The sequence below is a fragment of the Lepisosteus platostomus genome, chromosome 9, assembly GCF_059453375.1.
Source record: "Lepisosteus platostomus isolate fLepPlt1 chromosome 9, fLepPlt1.hap1, whole genome shotgun sequence".
In the NCBI taxonomy this organism is placed as follows: domain Eukaryota; kingdom Metazoa; phylum Chordata; class Actinopteri; order Semionotiformes; family Lepisosteidae; genus Lepisosteus; species Lepisosteus platostomus.
This window is the reverse complement of record NC_142619.1, coordinates 50,712,666-50,724,702: the sequence shown is the minus strand read 5'-3', so window position 1 is coordinate 50,724,702 and position 12,037 is coordinate 50,712,666. Positions and strand designations below refer to the sequence as shown.

Sequence of the window (12,037 nt, the reverse complement as noted above, 5' to 3'; positions counted from 1 at the left end):
GCAGGCACTGTCCTTTGTGAGAAGGGATATCATTCACTTAGTATAGATTCTTCATCCAAGTGGCCTGGATGGGCTTCAAACAATCAAATCAAATTTAGTCTGCTGCCTTTTTCATTTGCGCACATGAAGTCACACTTGCACCAGGGATTAAGAAGTCCCTTTAAATACCTTCAGAAATACTCTACATTTGAAATAGAATACATTTATTTATTTTTCTGCATATTTTTTAATTCGAAACTTCTTAACTGTAGGCAGCACATTTTGCTCAGCATTTTCTTGAGTTTTTTGATACACGGAGGGACAGTGCCTATTTTAAACCTCAAGATCTAATCACGTACATACTGTACTATCAGTTATTTAGGTCTTGGTGAAAATATGTTTTTTTTCTTCGGATTCACTTTTACATTTATATGTACCAAGTTCTGCTAATGCATGACTGATTTTATGTTAAATGCTGCTGTTTAGCATGATTACTTTGCAAGAATGCAATAGAGGACTATGTGTTTAGATATTTACCTAATATTTTTGAAATCCTAATTTTTCATCATAGACAAAGTCCAGTGTATTGTATTTAATTAAGAATGCTATATAATATGACATTATTGTGAACATAATCAATTAAGTGAATCAGGTTTTCATTAGGTTTGAGACTTTCAAAAAACGGTACCAGACAGTGTTTGTGAAAATGTTTGTAAGAACACTTAGCATTGCCTTTATGCAAAAAGGAAAAAGATAACAGCTACAGCTCTTCAAGCTAGTTTCACAGCTAATGTTGCAATAGAATGTAAATTAGAAAGCAGTTATACGAATTGAGATTTCTTAAAAAGCTGTTTAATTGAAAGTAATGGTATGAAGTGTACAATGTGGCAGCTTGTTCTATCATTCTGATCTGATTGCCATTATTTCTAAGCTTAAAAAATGTAATTATATTCAGAATACTCAGAATAGGAACAGTCTGCAGGAGTATACAGGAATAGTAGGAGGGAGCCATACTGGATGATTAGAAGCAGATGAAAATGACATTTTGAGACATCGTTAAAAAAATAGCAACATGCAGGTCAACAGTGATGAAACTAGCCAGCTCCAGTTCATTAATGAATCAAAAATGGAAGTTTGTTACCAGATAAACAGACATAATTAGCTTAAGGAGTGTGAACATTACAAGTGTTAAGGAGTGTTAACTTTAACTTTAAAAAATACCTTTCTTTCTCATTTCCAGTCTTTCAGTCGAGGAAGGGCACTCAAGGTCTTCCATTCTTTATGTAACAAACTCCACGGGTTTAACATTCTGTCTTCTAACACAGCAAAATAACTTCAAACTCTTACATTTATTCACATCTGCTAAATCTAATTATAGATTTCCTCTCTGTTCTCCCTTCCCTGATTTGAGTTTATGCCTTTGTGCTCTATTAATACAATTAAAGTTTTGTATGTTATGTCTATAGTTATGAGACATTAAGAGGGGACAGAAGTCTTTGTCCTTTCATGGTCATATATATTGCTACTGTATAGCAAGTTCACAGATCTTTGCTGCATGACATATTTACAGCCAGTCTACGACTGGTGTTACTATCAAAGTGTTTCAAAGCTACTAATTTCAGCAAGATCATTTTACATTAAACTTTAAAAAGTGCAGCTATTTTTAAAGAAGATTTGATAGAGGACTATCATTGCTTCTTCAATATTGCATAAACATAGCCAAATCTGCATGAAACTTACATGAACTAAATTGTTTTAAAATGTATTTACTTTCATAGTCTTATCAACTTACAGTTACATTATTAATGCTGTTGGCACTAAGTTGATATAACATCTAGGACTTTGTTGAACTGAGTGGCAGAATACTGTATGTCAAACTGATTGCATTGTTTTCCATCTTAAAGTGTAGAACTGTAGAACGTGCATTCACATTTGATTTGATTCCTCTGCCCTCAGTTATGCACCTGCATTCCACATTGGCTCTACTTTTATATGTTATAATTCAAAACTTGCATGGCAAGTTTTCCATGTAAGCCCAGCTGCCGGTACAAAATGATCTCAAAACCCTACTTTTTAAACATCATACTACCTCACAGCACCAACGGAAACAGAAGTCATGTCAAAGTTGTCTTTTAAAACTGGTATTTTGACATTTTGCAAGGCAGTAGTTTGCATTTCATCTGAAATCTCTCTGCCCAATCCAGGTGCTGTTCATTCATTTGGTGGTAGTTTATCAGTGCTAGAAATGATGACAAGATTATTGAGCAGAATTAAACAACTGTGACCACAGGAGAAGATGGCAAACAGGGTTCAGGTTTCTGAGAGAGTGGCCTGATTAAAATAGAAGTGTGGAAAGCAGGTTGATCTGCAGTTAAGTCATTTTTCTAGTGTGTCAGTTCTTCCTGTAAATGTTGTCACTTTAACTCACAGGCTGGTGTCCCTCCCTAGTCCCCTCGCTAACCTGTGGTGGTCCTGTCCCCCTGGCTGGCAGGCCCACCCTCCTCCTCCAAGCTGCTACCCAGGGAAATGTCACTTTATTGTCAATGCTGCTTAACCAAGATCCAATGGATATTAGTCACCTTGATGAAGATGGAAATTCTGCCTTGTATTCTGCTGCTAAAAATGGTCACACAGGTAACTCCATTAATGTTTAAGTTATACAGTGGTATGAATTTATGTAATGTCTTTTAAATGAAGGGGATTTTTAAGGGTTCAAAATTTAATTTCATTATTTCTTTTGCAAAGCTAGTTCTAAATTGAAAAATATCTCATTTCGTGTTTGATCCCGATGGGAAAAAAACAGTTTGTACATAAAAGCAATATTTACTTGTTATTCTGCTGTTTTTAAAAAGCATACTTGAACTTTTTTCTCGTTTAGGATGTGCTAATGTTTTTTCTCTGCAGCCTGTGCACAGATTTGTTATTCATTGTGATTGTTGTGCTTCTGTCGGGCTGCAGATAAACATTCTAATCTAGTGGAGTATAGATTGCTGTAAAACTAGCTGCCAAAAGCCATTTTGTACATTGTGAAGTATTTTATTTTTATATTGGTCATTTAATTCTTTGACTTTACATGTTGATGTGTAAACTAACAAATAACAGATTAGGTTTAATTACTTCCTACTTACACCTGTCATTATCTTCCAAAAATAAAATTTCAGCCTTATTATACAGTAATTACAATGTTCTGTAAAAGTTCAGATTTCTGAGTCATCTTTAGAGTTAGATAAATTCCTGGTAAGCAGATAAAATCTTTTAGAAATCTGCAGTAAAACATAATGAGAGCATGATATTTTTTTATGCCTGCTCTCAGTTATGGGATGCTGTTACTGTAGGACAGAATTAAATTGATGTATGAAGGTTATTTGTTGACCAGTTATGGACCAACCTACAGTGTGGTTCTTTTTCATTTTCTCATTAGATTGTTGTTTATACTCCAGATTACGCCTCCAATATCTAACGTACTCCAAAGCACACCATTTTATCTATATTGCACTACTTTTGCAGACAGATGTTTAATCCAAGGTTTTATGTTATGAAGTACTATATGTGGCCTTAGCAACTTTTGTACTAATTTTTCCCAAGCCTTAAATTTTTAATTTCCCATTGCAATTGTTAAAACAGCTTTGTGTGCTTATAAAATAGTTTTTCTATCTTAATCTGTACCTAATATAATGCTGATTTCAGTTCCTCATAAAAAGCACCAGAATTCATTGCTGTTTCAGCTTCTTATTATCCCATGTTGAGTATAACAGTCTTTATGCATTGTAATGTTCAGAAAGGTTAATCTGTTTTCCATAATATATTCTGAAAAGAATGAAAAAAATACAATTGATCGCCGAATCATTAAAGTAGAGGAGATGTATTATTGCACATTCAAAGGTTTTTCTGGTTTGGTTTTTGCAGCTTCCTTTGTGTACCTAATAATGAAAACGAATAAATAAGGAACACAAAGCCTTTGAGTCTCTTGAAACCAACCTGTTTAAAATGCTCAGAATGCATTATGAGTCACTTCAACAGCAATGACTTCTTATCTTTTCTGTTAGCTGTACTTTTTGTAGCCTACCTTGTATGTACTGTCTGTTACCACTGCCTTCAAACATAAATGAATAGAAAGTCTTATTTGACCCTAGGATGCAGATGAGAAAGACTTTCTTATTATGGGTCTCAATATTATATGGGTCTTGTAGGAGCCATGTGATGTTTTAATTTGGTTATATTCCTTTAAAAACAATCCTGTATGTTCTACTATTTGAAAACCACCCTGTTTTGTTTTCTTAAATTGTGCGTATGCCTTTAAGATGGCCAACCGCCAGTGCTCATTAATGTAAATTCTAGAAGTTTTAGATTTCAAAAAACGGAGAGGAAATTAGAGCACAACAGTTCTGACGTGCTTGTGTAGGTGTGTATTTGGTTCACTTGAGCTTTGAGGAATAGTTTTGTTATTGTGGAACACGTCTCCTTTTTTATGTTTGTTGACGAAACCAAAGTGAATGTGAATAAAACATGTTTAATTTTTTAACCTGGCGACGTTTATTGTGGAGTCTACATGGGCATAGTCAGCCATAAGCTCGCCTTTCTTATGGTGGAATTTGGATACTACAGGTCTGTTCTCTCAGATTTGGGCCTGCACTCTAGGATTAAGACCCACATTACCCATATATACCCATTTTACCATTCCACAGAGTTAGCTTCGTTAATGGGCATTTACTTTGATGTGTAGTGTTATCTACAGCTATAAGATATAGTGCACATACAGATTGCTTATGGCCACCTTCCATATAAATAATTCTGGCTCTTCTGGTGTCTTTGGAAGCTGATTAAATCAGTCCTTTTAATGATTTAATTTCCTTTAAATCAATGTAGTTTGATGCTTACAAATTCTGTCTCTAATGTCATCGTATGGATGTCTTTTTATAGACTGTGTTAAACTGCTGCTGACTGCAGGAGCTCGCACTGATGTACCCGATAAACACGGATTTACACCTTTACATAAAGCTGCTGCTCATGGTCATTTCAGGTTGGTGAAAGATATCGTCAAATTTAACGAATAACGACGCTACCCTTTTGGCTCGTGTTTTGTTTGCTCTAGCTGTCGTGTTAGTGTCGGATTTGGCCAAAGCTGCTGTTTGCGTTAATCCTTGTCTTCTGTCTGATGCCGCTGTAACACTCCTGACACCTGCGGAGTGACAGGGAGAGAACAGGCGACATCTGCCCATCTGTGTCTGTAAGTCTTTGGTGCCACAGACGCAGATGGGCAGCTAAATGTGTTTGTTCTCCATTTTCTTTTCTTTTTTCATAGGTTTGTCAAAAAAAACCTCTTCACACCATAGGTCCTTTAAGAGTTCAATCGATCAATCAATCAGTTTATTTATCAACTGCACAACAATACAGCATGCAGCAGTAGTTTCTGGCAATGAAATGTATTTTCTACGAACTCACCGGGGGGGTGATAAAAATCCCAAAATTAAGGTTATAATTGTGGTGTTTAATGTAGTTTTTAATGAAGAAGTCCTCACTCAGGAGGCAGTTACAGTTCACTTTATCTGCATTTCATGTGGCGGTTAAAACATTTTCTATTTTATTTATTGTTTCTATATCCTGAGCACTTTACTTGTGTTTATTAGCAAGTTTAGATGTGTTTATTAGTTTGTGAAACAGTGGATGTTGGATTTTACTTTGATCATACATATAATACAAAATGTATTTTTAGTGTTGCACTTTTGCCTTAACAATAATTTTGTTCATTTGCTCATTGCTGTTTTATATTAATATGTTAATACATTTCTATGTTTTGTAAGCTTGTTTTAGGTGAATTGGGATATATTAGTACATTAGTAGGGATCTCTTCTTAACATTAGGGCAGAACTCAGCTGAAATAATACAATAAATAAAATGAATGCAGCACACAGTATGAACATACAGTAAGAATAGTTATAAATGAGAGACCATTTGGTCCAACTGGCCCTTTTTGAAAGCTAGTTGATCTCATCCAGTTGTTTCCTGAAAGAAGCCTTGGTATTGACTTCAACAACATGACTGACTAGCTTGTTCCTTGTCAAGGCTCCCACAATCCTTTGGATAAAGAAATGACTCCTGTTTTCAGTTACAAATGTTGAAATTGCTTCCATGTAATTTCCACTTGTGTCTTTGTAGATGGTATTTCACTGTTCATTCTGAAGATATCTTCTGGTTTGAGTTTGTCAATGCCTTAATGATTTCCCTTTGAAATCTTCACTGTTCAAGACTAAAATATTTCTGTTCCTTCATCCTGTCAGTGTAGAACACTGTTTGCTCTTCTGTTCTAAATAAGGCCTTATTAGTGCATTATACAATTTTAATGTAACATCCCCTATAAAATAAAGGGATAACAAACCTTAACATTTTGATTGCTTTTTAATTACTTTTTCTAGAAGATTTAAATGATGTGTCAATATACAGTAAACACCTACGCATTGTTCATACTGTAGGTCCCCTCTTTTATCTCGGTGTTTCCCAATTTTGTATTTATTGTTTATGTTTTTGTTACCTGCATGCAAAACCCTGCCCTTTTGTACATCAGAATGTCTTGTATTTAATCCAGATCTTCTTATACAGTATTTCACCTGCCACTTTTACAGTCTTTGTGTAAAATGATATGTTTCCTATTTCTGAGAAAGAGTAGCTGGACGTGACAGTTTTCCTGAATAGAAAATACATTTCAGTCACATGTCCCGTCCTCCCTGAAACACTCCTTTTCTGTTATTAAAACCACCCAATGCTGCATATACTGTAGAACATAATGGTACATTGTTTCAGATGTCTGCACACTGGTCATATCCTACTTTTGTGATGAATGGGTACATTCAAAATGAGTGAACATGACATCACAGTGTCCTGTTTTAGAGATGTAATGAACAGTGTTACTCCTCAACTCTGATAGGAAGCACAAGTTAAGCAAAGAAAAAAAATTGCACTGGTGTATTATCTGATTATTCACAGTTACAAAAATAGATGCATGAGACTTAATAGCTGTGTGTACTGTTAGATAACCGGGGGTGTTTGCACTGCAGTATTCCTTATTTAGGAGTCATTTATAATATATTTTATTACAACAGCTAGGTAATAATAACATTAATAATAAACTTTATTTTATATAGCACCTTTAAAAATGGGTCACAGAAAAAAAGATACACAATGAATGGATTGTTACAGAGTTACAGAGTTACATTTAGGGTTTGGAATATAATAGGAAAGTAAAGGGGTTGACACGTAGCTAGTTAAACAAAAGCCCTTCTGAAGAAGGTTTTAAATCTTGATTTGAAAGCACTCAGGGAAGGTGACTTTTTAATATCCTTAGGGATTGAATTCCCAAGCTTTGGGGCGTAGCTGGAGAATGTCCTGTCACCCTTAGAGTGTAGATGGGCCAAGGGGAAAGACGGGAGACCAGAATTAGATGAACAAGGATTGCGAGATTTTCAGATAGTTACTGAGGTGCTGAGCCTTGTACTATAGGTGAGGATGGGTAGTATAGGTTTATTTATTGATGCTCTCCAGAAGTCCAGACTAAATTAGTCTGTATTTTGTGTGAATCAGAATTAGTAGCCACCCACCCCTATTTTAACAGTTGTGTGGGACATGTTCATACTTGTTTCGTACTGTATTAACACTTGAGTATCTGGTTAAACGTGTCCTGTTGTCTCCTCAGGTGTGTTGAGCTGTTAACTGGCTGTGGTGCTGATGTGAACTGGGCTGCACAGGGAGGACAGACCCCTCTGTATTTAGCCAGTGGCAGCAGGAGCCCTGAATGTGTGAGACTCCTGCTGGCTGCAGGAGCTGAACGCACAGTGATAACAAGAGTAAGTCATATCTGCCTCCTTCTTCAAAAGCATTCGAAGGCTTAGCTGTAAAATAGTTTCTTGCAACGAAAAATCAAGAATTGATTTTTTCCTGTTTCATCAGATAATTCAAAAGGTTAATCAGGGTTAGAAAACTAGCCCTAACTATAATAAAATACTCCAGAAAACTACAAACTTGTCTTTTATTATGAAGATGTGCTATTCAGCTATTACCATTTTTATTTCTCATTTGTTAGATTTTTAAATTGTTATACTAGTTATTTTGAATAAATTCTAAAACATACAGTGTTTCAATAAAATTTAACTTTTTGTTATTGGCCTTTTTAAAGTAAAGCTAGAGAAGAACTAAGGTATTGTGAGTTCCTATGGCAACATAATTAATTCATTTTAAATTCATGAAATCTTTCTTTAGATACTGTTAATATAGAATTAGTCATCTCTATACATTTTTCCCTTGCAGTTGCATAATTATCTTTAAAAATTATTTAATAATATTAATCCTAAATTAGTGACATCTGGTTACTCCCTGCCATGAACACAGTTGAAGACAGAATGTTGATATTCAGAACCTGTTTTATCTTTTGCAGAGATTGAATTTAGCAGAGATTTTAAGTATTTGCTTTTAATAAGATGAAAACTTTGTTTTCTTTTAATTTAGCGAATTCTGCATTATTATTGACAAAATTAATGCTTTCAAAGATATGCAAAATATTTAAATGTATATGATATGTGGGGTCAAAAAAGTATTGGTACAGTACATTGTTTCATGAAGTTCAAGTAGTTACTGTAGCTGCATCAGTATGTGTAAGCTGCAAAGGAATGGGTAGTTTTTATTTTCACATTGAAACACACAACCTCCATTTGAATAACAAATGCTAAAACATTCTGAAAAATAATAACAAATGAAAACCCAGATGAATAGTAGAGTTCCCATTCTCATTAATATACATCCTTGCATTCATTTCCTCTTTTACATCCTTTTTTAAGCATGCTTCTTCCAATTCAGGAACGCGGTGAAGCCAGAGCCTATCTCGGAAAGCAGCGGGCACAAGGCAGTAGACACCTTGGTTGGGACACCAGTCCATCACAGGGCACGCACAGACAGATACAAACACACTTACACTCAAGTCTACCACTGTGGCCAATTTTCCCAGAACGCAGCTCACCACTGAGTTGCCATGCCAGCTTTCCTCTTTTCCACGATCGCCATTTCCCTCTTACCAGTTACTTCTCATAGCAGTTTTGTTTGGAGGGATAAGTCGGGGCACCAGCTGCCAACCTTGCAGAGCTCCAAAGCTTTGGTGGTCTGGCTGTGCCAGATGAATAATTTGGAATTCGCTAAATGTGGCCTTTCTGATGTTCTGATGAATGTGAGGTTTTAATGGGAAGAGAAAACAGCACTCTAATCAGGACTGTATAGATTTTGGAATCATATGCCATTGCATAGGATTGAATGGCTGATGAATACATGAAGTGGGAAAACCCCTCAGTTCCTGAAATGCGCATTGGTCGATGAGCATTTATTGGAGACTGGTATGGGCAGGTAAAGGGCAGAGAGCCCATCAGTAAGAGGAAATTATTCCAAATCAGTGAAAGTTTGTGACATTTTGGGGGGCTGCCAAGAAAGCGGTTGACTTTCCTCCAAACGGCCAGAGAGTCTGCAATGATTAGACCCATTCAGAGGAAAACAGTCCTGCCCTTGGTAGCAGAAAATAAAAGAATAAAAGCTCCTTGAGTCTAATTGTATTAATTAAAGCTTTCTTAATTAGGCAACATGATGCTGATGGTCTGGAATCCAGCCATGTCCTAAGCACCCTTGACTGAAAAACTCAGTGGTAGTACTACTAGTTGCTAATCAGCTGTGAGGTAGCAATTAGCTACTAGCAACCAAACAAGCCTGATGAGTTGTGGGGCCTTCTCGTTTGTTACCGTTTATGTGTTCTTATAAATGAGAAGAGGTTGTTCGCCCCATTCACATTACTGAACAATACCATATTTTATACCTGGAGCAGACTACTCAGGAATTTTCAAAACTTTCAAAACGCCATCTGGAAAGGGACAATTTACAGTAGCCAATCAAACCTAACCTGAATCCACAGTGTCGGTCACTTGAGCTGATCCTTTTTAAACTTCATTTAAAAGTCTAGAAAACTGCCTGTGTCCTTCTGAGTCAATCACTCAGGTCTACCCAGTGCCTACCTCATGTTTTGGGAATGCTTTTAGATGTATATGAGTAATGTGCTTTTGGATGTGACTACTGTAGGTCACATCAATTTCCCTTCAGGATCAATAAAGTCTTATCTATCTATCTAGGTAACAAAGCATTCGACTTGTCTTCCACACTAACGATTCCCGAGTTGCTGTCAGTCTCCAGGCTTGATGTCTTTTGTTTACAGGTCTAAATGTAGCCAAAAGATCTATTTTACAAGGCTAGTGGAGGCTGATACACTGTTAAAATCACTTGGTTGCACTCATTTGCAGAAACTGTTCTTCTGAGGAGCTCACTCCGTTTCTATTAATGACATAATGAGCCACTGAATAAAGGAATACTGCTTTGGTGTTAACTTGATTGGCTGAGGAAAAGACAACGCTGGCTAAAGATGAAAAGAATGAACCAGGGAAAGGCACTAGAAATGATGCTCACAGAGTTATGAGAGTTAGAGCAGCTGGAAAGTTTTTATACAGTATGTAGGAGAGAGGAAGTGTAAGATCACAATTTGACCTCCCAGTGAACTTTATTTACATGGCTGGACTACATTTTGCTTGTGCAAGAACTGTGACAGCATTGATTCCCTTTTCATTGTCAGAACATGTTGATTGGCCCTTTCCCACTTTTTTATATATTTGTGTAATTCATTGTTTCCAAATATATAATAATAATACTATTATCTTCAGTACTCATAATATTAACTTTTTAAAATTTTACTGTAATTTTCTTCTGCGGGCAAACAGTAGTGTAGTGACATTGCTACTGTATATTTTGAATTATGACTTTATCCACAAAGAGTAAGGACAGTGACATTGAAATGATGCTTAAAGAATACTAAAATATTTTACAAGCAAGCTACATAAAACAGTATTGTTAGTGATGTTAAAAATGTCATGTAATTAGCAAAATCAGCCAAGAGCACAGTTGTTCTGGTGGGTTATTAAATATTATCTCAATGCTGCTCAGAGGGTTAAAGTTGTCTCTAAGGTTTTCTCTCTTGTGCTTACATTAGAAGAAGATAACTGCAGGAGTTACAGTGAAGTTGTTATTTTTGTTGTCATAACTGTTTCATTTGGTTCTTGCCCAGTTTTTTCTTTGATAGTGATAGTGTTTCTTCCTGGTCAGCAGTTCATATTTGGAACGGAGCAAACTTTGTATAGTATTCACAACAGGACTACATCATCATAATAAGCTGGGTGGATGCTATTCATGGTGTTCCCTCAGAGAGAGGATGTTCTGGGCTATTTTTAACATTATAATAAGGTTTCTGTGAGCTCAAAATCAAAACAAAAAGAGAAAGAAGCACTTCATAAAGCTTGTGGCACTCCTTGTTCTTGTGTTTATTAAGGACAGCTGGACGGCACTTCATGCAGCTGTTGATGCTGGTGATGTCAGCAGCCTCATGCTCCTCATGTATTATGACTCTTCCAAAAACGGAGGCTCTGCCAGTGAACTGGAGAGGAGTGTTGATCCCCCCCACTCCAGTTACACGAAGATCATCCGTTCCTGGGGAAAGAGGCCTGGGCTGCCTGGCGACCTCATCAACCACGCTGACAGAGACGGCTGGACAGCTGCCCACATCGCAGCCTCCAAGGGATTTAAGGTCGGTCAGCCAGAGCACATTGAAGGAGGAAAGAGAGCAGCGGGACTGTATTAATGAAATCACACTGCGGCACATAGATCATGCTGTGTGTGGAAATCATGCTGTTTGGGAAAAATACTTCATAAAATCAGTTCCTGATTAAAAGACAGTTCCTTTATGTGCTTGTGTGCATGGCTACTCAGGAAAGGTAGTGGTGGTATATTGTACTGTATATGCATAATTATATACAGTAAAATATAACACAGTTTGTCTTTTGACTTAAAATGAATGTAAATAATGGAATTATGGAATGCCATTTTAAAATCTATATACTATACATTTGTATAGTTTATTGTATTACTGCCCAACCTGAAGTACCCCACAATCCCTCCCATTAGTCCCTAACCTTCATTCTTTCCAACAGATTTT

The 12,037-nt window shown here is 36.3% G+C and overlaps 1 protein-coding gene across 3 annotated transcripts in view; it reads left to right on the top strand.

Moving 5' to 3' along the window:
• cttnbp2 (cortactin binding protein 2) overlaps positions 1–12,037 on the top strand; it is an 83,136-nt gene that overhangs the window by 49,271 nt on the left and 21,828 nt on the right. For all 3 annotated transcript variants that reach the window (XR_015941206.1, XM_088645458.1, XM_088645457.1), the window contains exons 5-8: positions 2,410–2,613; positions 4,900–4,999; positions 7,667–7,817; positions 11,375–11,629. Coding sequence is in view for 2 of the 3 variants with exons in the window: in XM_088645458.1 (XP_088501584.1) it covers positions 2,410–2,613; positions 4,900–4,999; positions 7,667–7,817; positions 11,375–11,629 (710 nt within the window). In the remaining variant the exon portion in view is untranslated. The remainder of the gene's footprint in view (positions 1–2,409; positions 2,614–4,899; positions 5,000–7,666; positions 7,818–11,374; positions 11,630–12,037) is intronic.